The sequence below is a fragment of the Sapajus apella genome, unplaced genomic scaffold (genome assembly GCF_009761245.1).
Source record: "Sapajus apella isolate SASKATOON/1434 unplaced genomic scaffold, GSC_monkey_1.0 scaffold2488, whole genome shotgun sequence".
NCBI lineage: Eukaryota > Metazoa > Chordata > Mammalia > Primates > Cebidae > Sapajus > Sapajus apella.
Window position 1 is genome coordinate 1 of NW_022439414.1, and position 9,592 is coordinate 9,592.

General features: G+C 46.5%; 1 protein-coding gene across 1 annotated transcript; it reads left to right on the forward strand.

Annotated features, from left to right (window-relative positions):
• LOC116547247 (butyrophilin subfamily 2 member A2-like) lies at positions 1 to 9,554 on the forward strand. Its single transcript, XM_032273256.1, has 7 exons — positions 1 to 322; positions 1,686 to 2,033; positions 4,719 to 5,000; positions 7,001 to 7,210; positions 7,678 to 7,698; positions 7,794 to 7,820; positions 8,861 to 9,554. Exons 1-7 carry the CDS (start codon positions 244 to 246, stop codon positions 8,899 to 8,901), a joined length of 1,008 nt encoding a protein of 335 aa, XP_032129147.1. The 5' UTR covers positions 1 to 243; the 3' UTR covers positions 8,902 to 9,554.
• The last annotated feature ends 38 nt before the right edge of the window (positions 9,555 to 9,592 follow it).

Sequence of the window (9,592 nt, forward strand, 5' to 3'; positions counted from 1 at the left end):
GGCGGGAAACGGCCCACTCCATCTTTGCCCTGATTGCTTATTCCATGGAATGTTTAGGGAATCCCTCTCTCGGGAGATACCTGAGCCTTCACATGCAGTGGACTCGCTGAAGTTGGGGGCTGATGAGATCTACTTGAGTGACAGGAGAGGTTGGGTCCGACCAGCACCGAGGTGCCAAGACTCCTAGGCTGATTCTCCTCCTCTGTAACCCTAGGCCTCTGGTCCCTGCCTGCCCCGGTGCTCATGGAACCTGCTGCTGCCCTGCCCTTCTCCCTGCCAGCCTCCCTCCTGCTCCTCCTCAGCCTGTGTGCACTGGTCTTAGGTAGGAATGTGTGCCACGTGCTGCTGTCACCTGTGGGAATGGAACGGCAACACTGCAGTCTGCAAAGGGAAAGGACTGTGGGATTGGCGACTTAACCTTTCGTTCTGAGCATGCTCACTGAATTTACCAGCCCTGTCCAAAAGAAATACAGCCAGGGACAAAGGTCAAGTGCATGTACAATAGCAAATTTTCAAAAAGTTTTTTAACATTTTCTTTATTTGTTTATTTATTTAAGTGGCAGTATATTGCTCTGTCGCCAGGCTGGAATGAAGTAGATGGAGAATGAGACCATTACTCACTGAAACCTGGAACTTTAGGGTTCAATGGATCCTCGCATCTTAGCTTCCAAGTAGCAAGGGCCACCACACATGATCAAGTTTTATTTTTTGTTGAGATACGGCCTCACTGTTTTGCCCAGGATGGCCTCAAACTCCTGGCTTTTAAGGATCCTCCTACTTTGGCCTTCCAAAGCTCTGCAATTACAGGCGGAGACCCTGTGCCCAGTCTATGTTTTATTTTAAAAAGTAAAACTGAGCTGGGCACCGTGGCTCATGCCTGTAATCCGAGCACTTTGGGAGGCTGAGGCGGGTGGATCGCCTGAGGTCAGGAGTTTGAGACCAGCCTGGCCAGCATAGTGAAACCGCATCTCTACTAAAAGTACTAAAAATTAAGTGGGCATGATGGTGGGAGCCTGTAATCCCAGCCACTAAGGAGGCTGAGGCAGGACAATTGTTTGAACTTGGGAGGCGGAAGTCGGAGTGAGCCGAAATCGCGCCATTGCACTCCAGCCTCGGCAACAGACAAAACTCCGTATCAAAAAAAAAGTAAAAAGTGAAACCATATATGAAATAAATTTTAATAATATATTTTTATGTAAATAATCAAATATCAATGTTTAAATGCTAAGTTAATGCAAAATATTACCAATGAGATATTTGACATGTTGAAATTTTAAATCTTTATAATCTTTATGTGTTTCAAACTTAGAGTTCATTTCAATTGTAACTGTTAAATAGCTAGTGGATGGATACCCTGTTGGACAGCTCAAATTTGCAATATACTCAGGCACAGCGCTAGACTGCAGAATGGAGGAAAATCTCAGGGGCACAGGGTGGACAGAGAGTGCCCAGGTGGGCTCCTCACTGTTTCCTTTATGAAGCAGGAGCAGACTCAATACTTCTTGCTCCCAGGGACGGGTACTGCCGACCAGCCACAGCTACTGGGCCCCAGAAGTTCTCAGCCCAAAAACCCCTGTGGCCTTGGAATGTCTGCTTCCTTTTGTCCCTGGAATATCTGCTTCTTTTCCTGCCTTAGAGATGTGGTGACTGGTGTCCTTGTCTGACTCCATCCCTTTGTTGAACAGCACAGTTTACTGTCGTGGGGCCAGCTGTTCCGATCCTGGCCATGGTGGGAGAAAACACGACGTTACATTGCCATCTGTCCCCCGAGAAAAATGCTGAGGACATGGAGGTGCGGTGGTTCCGGTCTCACTTCTCCCCAGCAGTGTTCATGTATAAGGGTGGGAGAGAGAGAACAGAGGAACAGATGAAGGAGTACCGAGGAAGAACCACCTTTGTGAGCAAGGACACCAGCAGGGGCAGCGTGGCCCTGGTGATACACAATGTCACAGCCCAGGAGAACGGCACCTACCACTGTTACTTCCAAGAAGGCAGGTCCTATGATGAGGCCATCCTGCACCTCGTGGTGGCAGGTACGTCACTTCCTTTTGCTTTGTTACTTTTGCACAGTGTGACTCTAGGGGACAGTTTCTTCCTTAACTTCAGGCCCATTGCAGACCAATGTCTGGAGTCCCCTTTCCACAGGGAGAGTGGCTTCTTCCTGCACAAGGACCACATGAGTGGGTTTACCTTGCTAAGCTATGAGCTTCACTTCTTGAGAAGCACACGCATTCCTCAGCTGAGGCCATGAGCAGGGGAAGATAGTTCATCTCGGAAAAGAAAGTCTTATGCCTGCCTTAGCACTTCTGAGAGTGAGAGGAAACACTGTCAAATATTGTCCCGGGGCAGCTAGAATCAATAACTGCCCAGAGAATTACGACATATGAAATCCGATTTTTCGATAAATGTTAATCTTGACCTTTTCTTCTTTCTTGAAATACTGATTGCAGAACGAATGACTTATATGTGAATAGATGATTTTATTAAAGCACAACTAAATACAGAAGCAAAATTATGTATAATTCCTGCTAACTCCAAAGGAAGACTAAGAATTTAGCTGGGAAGAAATTGGCAAGGCTTCAGCATTAAAATGTATTTATACTGGGATTTCTAGGAGTTTGTTTTGTTTTTGTTTGTTTGTTTGTTTTGAGATGAAGTCTTGCACTGTTGCCCAGGCTGGATGCAGTGGCAGGATCTTGGCTCACTGCAACCTCCACCTCCTGGATTCAAGCAATTCTCCTGCCTCAGCCTCCTTAGTAGCTGGGATTACAGGCACAGGCCACCACACCCACATAATTTTTGTATTTTTGTTAGAGATGGGTTTCACTGTGTTGGTCAGGCTGGTCTCGAACGCCTGACCTTGTGATCCACCTGCCTTAGCCTCCCAAAATGCTGGGATTACAGGTGTGAGCCACCGTGCCCGGCAGGAGTTTGTTAAGGTGACATTAAGCGATTACCTCAGTCTTGGGGTTAGTGTATTATGCTTTAAAAAGTATACTTCAGAACTGAAAAAGTCTTTAAGGTGCAGAATAATTCTTGGTGGCATTTCAGTCCATCAGACCAGTGAGGCAAGGACTGGGAAATGGGGTTCTTCCCAGAGGGGCACAAATCATAACAGGTGGGAGACCCCATCTTTGCTATTCACAAAGGCAACCTTACAAGTGATTCAAACAGAATATTATGGAAGGAGGGTTTCCAGTGTCATGACTGTGTGCACATCAGCACTGCAGTGTTGCCCCATAGTGAATGGTTTCTATGTGGCAGGGACCCACTACTCTTTGTCTGTAAAACTGACCCTGGTCTGGCCTTCCCCAGTCTGAATTGGGTTGCTGTAGGACTTTTTGTTTGCTTGCTTATTGTATTCTGTTTGTTGGATTGGTTGGTGGTTGATTTTTCCCTTAAATCTATTGTGTCGTGCTTACCTGTATTGAACCCCATGGAATGTTTTGTAGGACTTTGTTTTCCAATTTGCTGAGCTATTTTAATTTCTTTTCTAATTTAATTTCTTCAGTTCTTGATTAGCACGAGCATTCCTCAGCTGAGACCATGAGCAGGGGAAAATAGTTTTCTATTTCTATGATTTCTGCGTGAACCTTCAAATGCACAACTAGTTTTACTTCTCCTGACAAAAAAAAAAGTGAGCAGAAAGCATTAGACTTAAATGATTGCTTTAATTTCCTGTCTTTGATATAATTTGTTGGGAAACTTAACAAAGGAATTATTCAGGAGAAGTTTAGATGATCACACGTGGCTGAAGGGTCTCCCAGGACCACGCTTTTGCTGCTCTCTCAGTCCTGATAGTCTCTTTTATTGAAGATTCTAGTAAAGTAGAATATATTTAAATGAGCCTGAATTATTAGGATTTTTGGTGCTGATCTCCGACATTGAGAAGGCAGTATGGTTATCTTAAGGATCCCACAGGCATCTAGATATTTCTAATACATTGATGTTCTCATAGGACTATAAGAAAATTGTCTAATGGATGGAACCTCTGGGAGGTTAACAACTGTGAATTAGAATAAGAATTGGCTTTGCCAGATAGCTCTGTCTGTTCTCCTAAAAACAGTCATCTCCTATAGTGGTAGATAGCCATGGTGATGTGAGGCCCTGAACTAGACAAAAGTGACTAGTTTGGTGACTTTGGGTCAAAGTTTTTTAAGATTCTGCCAAGGCTGAGTGTGGTGGTTCATACCTATAATCCTAGCACTTTGGGAGATCGAGGTAGGTGAATTGCCCAAGCTCAGGAGTTTCAGACCAGCCTGGGCAACAGGGCAAAACCCCATCTCTATTTTAAAAAAAAAGGAAAAAATAAGATTATGCAAATTTGGCAGGTTTCTGTCATTAGTGTATTATTTTAGAGCTTCAGGAAATTGAGGTCTGCACAGAAACCATCCCAGGAGCACAATAGGCAAGTTGAGAATTTGGACACACCCTCCTAGAAGTGAGAAAATTAGTCTTTGCCAGAATAACGCACAGCAAGCATTTATAGCAGACAGACAAGTGTTTGGTGCTGTGATGGTGCCTTCAGGTGGAGCGTAAAGAAGAGTGTGCAATGCGAGGCTTTCTCTTAGAGATCTCACCATTTATTTTGCATATTTGTCTCGTGATGTTCTCCAAAACCAAGGTTCTTTCTTCTATCCTTCCTTCCTTCACAGAAGAGGTGCAGTAGGGGCTAAGACACCACTGCCTTTGGGCTGAGCCCTGGTCTCCCCCTCTAGGCTTTGGCTCTAAGCCCCTCATTGAAATCAAGATTCAAGAGGATGGGAGCATCCGGCTGGAGTGCATATCTAGAGGGTGGTACCCAGAGCCCCTTACAGTGTGGAGGGACCCCTGCGGTGAAGTTGTGCCTGCCCTGAAGGAGGTCTCCACCCCTGATGCAGATGGCCTCTTCATGGTCACCACAGCTGTGATCATCAGAGACAGGTCCGTGAGGAACATGTCCTGCTCTATCAACAACACCCTGCTCGGCCAGAAGAAAGAAAGTGTCATTTTTATTCCAGGTGAGTTCTCTGCCCTCTGAGACTCATCGAGTGCATGGGGGATCCTCAGCACACAGATGGAGTCCAGAGCGGGGGTGGGGCAGCAGTGTGGGTGGAATGGTCCTGGGCTCTGAGAAGCTGGAGGCTGTAGCTGAGGTGAGGCCTCTCCCCTTGCCACAAAGGGAGAATCAAAGAGTCCCAACACACAGGAGTAGGAGCCTCTTCTCTGAGGGTCACTGTGGTCTTTTTTTTCTTGATTAGGTCTTTATGCTGCAACAATTGTAAAATATTAAGGACAACCATAAAACATGGAGAATGGTGTGGATGGGTGACTACCTACACTTGGCATTTCTGTAGCTGCAGCCATTTCTTCCTGCCTATGGGACTTCCCAAAGGACAGAGCTAGGGAAATTCCCTATCAACAGATATTCATAAATGTATTCAACAAATGTTGAACAAGCATTCCTTATGTTTAAGACTGTTCTGGAAATCAAGGGTCAATAATTGAACAAAATATATCAAGATTTCTATCCTCAAGGAGTTCACATTCTAGAGAGAGTGTGTGGCTGGGTGTGGTGGCTCATGCCTGTAATCCCAGCACTTTGGGAGGCCGAGGCGAATGGATCATGAGGTCAGAAGTTCAAGACCAGCCTGGCCAAGATGGTGAAACCCCATCTCTACTAAAACTACAAAAATTAGTCGGGTGCAGTGGCACGTGCCTGTAATCCCAGCTACTCAGGAGACTGAGGCAGGAGAATCGCTTGAACCTGGGAGGTGGAGGTTACATTGAGCCAAGATCACGCCACTACACTCAGCTTGGGCCACAGAGTGAGACTCCATCTCAAAAAAAAAAAAAAAAAAAGGTCAGAGAAATATATGAAATAATTGAAACAAGTGATTAAATAAATAATTATCTATATATTCTATCACATGGTGATGAGCATGCAGGAAAAATTAAGCAAAGAGAAAATAGAGCATCCCAGGGGTGTGAGGCATGAGAAAACAACAATAATAATAATTATTATTTTGAGACAGAGTCTCCCTGTGTCTCTCAGGTGACCAGGCTGGAGTACAGTGTTGCTGTCTTGGCTCACTGCAACCTCTGCCCCCCAGGTTTGAGCAGTTCTCCTGCCTCAGCCTCCCAAGTAGCTGGGATTACAGGTGGCTAATGTTTGTATTTTTAGTAGAGACAGGGTTTTGTCATGTTGGCCAGGCTGGTCTTGAACTCCTGACCTCGTGATCCACCTGCCTCGGTCTCCCAAAGTGCTGGGATTATAGGCGTGAGCCATTGCACCTGGCTGAAGCATCGGAATTATTTACAGAGTGGTCAGAGGAGACTTCATTGTAAAGATGGAAATTGAGCAATCAAGGCAAGGAACCATCAGAAGCTTAAGGACTGAGCAGCCTAGATACAGAAAGAGCCTGAGGAAGGAGCATGTCTGACAGTTGTCAGGACCCCCAGGAGGTGATGCTGGCATGGCTGAAATGAAGTGAGTTCAGGAAGTAGGGGGAGATGAATTCACAGAGGTGATGCAACCACATTATATACGGCAGCACAAGTCATAAACAGACTTTGACTTTTAGAGTGAGTGAGATGGGAAGCATTGGAAGGTTTTGAGCAAATAATTAACATGATCTCATTTGTGCTGCTCTGCAGAGGACAGACTTCTGATGGTAAGGGCAGAACAAGAAGGAGGGCACTGCAGTATTCCAGGCATGAGTGATGGTGGCTTGAGGCGGGTGCTGGCTGTGCTGACTCAGCACAGCGGGTCAGCTTCACGCACCCGGGTCCTTCCCATGCTGACTCCAGATGTTTCTGCTTTGCTGCCTCTGGGCCCTGGCCTGGAAGCCACTGAGGTGTCAGCCAGCAGTGAGCTAGCATCTCTTTCACTGTCTGAGTTTTCTGAAGTAGAAACCAGCAGAGCAGGTGCCTGAGGGAGCTCTTCAGGTGTGTTCCTAAGGGCACTCTCACTTGGATGTTCTATTTCAAACTAAGTGGACTTTTCTGCCTGCCTTTTCAGAATCCTTTATGCCCAGCACGTCTCCCTGGATGGTGGCCCTGGCTGTCATCCTGGCCACATCTCCCTGGACGGTGGCCCTGGCTGTCATCCTGGCCATTTTCATCATCTTCATGGCTGTGAGCATCAGTTGCATCAAGAAACTTCAAAGGGAAAAAAAGATTCTTCTGTCAGGGGAGAAGGAGGTTGAACAGGAAGAAAAAGAAATTGCACGTAAGGAATTGGGAAAGAAAGTGTGGAAAAATAGAAACTTTTTAAAGAAGTTAAATGAGTAGGAGGACAGTTCACTGTCATAGAAAGACCACAGCTCTGCCAGGTACCGGCTTAGGGAAGAGAGAGAGGAAATGCACAGCAGCAGCAGCAGCAGCAGCAAGGGCTCGGGACTCGCATGTCCTGAGAACGAATCTTTCAGAGCTTTCGTTCTTCCATGCTGCACACATTGCATTCATGCGCCTGGCTATATGCAGCACTACACGGCTGCACAAACACAAGTCTTAACAATGTGCTGAAACTACCCAGCTATCTGATCACATATCATTGCTGGTTTCTGAGAGTTCCCTAGGCATAAGAGAAGGGTGATGATGTTGGTGTATATAGAAAGCATGGTGTCAGCATTGTTTAATACAAGCTCAGTTTCTCTTAGTTCTTCTGTTGAAGACATGATTTTGTTTGTTTTTCAGAGCAACTTCAAGAAGAACTGAGTAAGTTTAGCTTTTCCTGAACTACTGCATGTGCAATTTGTGTTCTGTTCAGTTAGCAGCATCTCATGACATTCACCTCTGTCTGTCCCTTGCAGGATGGAGAAGGACATTCTTACATGCTGGTGAGTGCCTCTGAGGTTCCCTCAGACCTCAGCTTTCTCCCCACTAGCCAGCTAACAGGACTCCTTAGAGAAGAAGAGCAGGGGACCCAGGGCTAGATGGGGACAGCAGGAAATGGGGGTCAGTTCATCAGCAGCATCCCAGCAATGATGCATCACGGCTCTTCTGTCAGGAAATCCCGGCTGCTCTCAGTCAGCCCTGCAGTTTATGTCCCAGGACCCTTTCTCTTTTAGAGTAATTTAATGCGTGATTACCAGAGTTTTCCCAAGCATAGTAGCCTCCCCAAGAGTTACATTCCAGAGGCTATTGCTCTTTGATCCTGGATCATTTTGAAAGAAGACAGTGCTGTCTTAGCAATGTATGTCCTAGGGATGGTGTAGACTGTGCACCATTGAAGACCCACATGGGGAAGAGGCCACGAGGGTCCCTAACAAGCCTGATGCAATGGTGTACACATAGGTGGCCAGAAATACCTTTCCCCTTCTAAGAGAGCACTGATACTCTGCATGTAGCCTGCCAGGGGAGGGAGTTCAGATGAGTGGGGGAGTAAGTGGGAGAGCACAGAGAAACCAATCGCCCACGTTCAGTGAGCACTTCACATCTTATGATTTGGTACCTGTGGCTGTCAGCAACAGAATCCACGCTTTACCAGATTCCTCTTTGGTGAGTTTTAAAATTGCCACTGTCATTTTGGGACACAATTATAACTTGTCACAATCGGATATATTAAGTTGTGGAAAGGAGAAAATCATTTTAACGCAGTAGAAAGGTAGACTGAGTAAGTGAGAATACATGCAGATGGGAGCGGTTTGCATGATGCCCGGCTCCTGGGGCATTTCCCACGTGGGAGAAGTCGTACTGGCAGACATCAGGCGTGTGTGGTTAAAGGAAAACTGGATTGAAGCATGTCTTCCTGACTTTGCCCACTAACCCCTCAGGCAGCAAGTTTTCCTTCGTACTCAATTATTCTCCTCCATTATCCTTTGAAGTGTGCCCTTGTCAGTCACTTAAATCAGTTCTCACCCATTAAAACAACCTATAGGACTAATGAAGAGGTCCTTCCCCACCCAGGACAGTGTGTAATGAGAGACTCACTTAATGGATCATTGAGGGGAGTGTGGTGGAACGACAGGAGATAAAGCTTCTATGATGGTTTCAGCCAAGTTGGAAAGTTTCTAACTAAAGAAAGACGCAGAGATCAAATGTCTTGAATAGAAAAGGGAACAGATCTTAGAATACTGAAAAAAAGTGGGAACCATTAATTTTGGCTCATTTCCTGAACTCTCTGGATTTCATAGACCCTCGATTCTTCTCAACCTGAGGGCGCTGTTTCTGTCTCTGGAGAGACAGAAGTGCAGCTGCAGTAATTCTTAGGGTATGAGCTGCTTGTAATCAGGGGCCCTTCATGGAAGGGGCCACTACATGCGGATTCCCCCTGCAGATATCTGAGACCTCTCTGGGGATCAGGAACCACACAATCCCCAGGGTTCCTGAGACCCCAGGCCTAAACCCAAGACTTCCTCTGCAGCCGATGTGGTCCTGGACCCAGACACCGCTCATCCCGAGCTCTTCCTGTCAGAGGACCGGAGAAGTGTGAAGCGCGGCCCATTCAGGCAGAGCGTGCCAGACAACCCAGAGAGATTCGACAGTCAGCCCTGTGTCCTGGGCCGGGAGAGCTTCGCCTCCGGGAAACATTACTGGGAGGTGGAGGTGGAAAACGTGATGGTGTGGACTGTCGGGGTGTGTAGAGACAGTGTTGAGAGGAAAGGGGAGG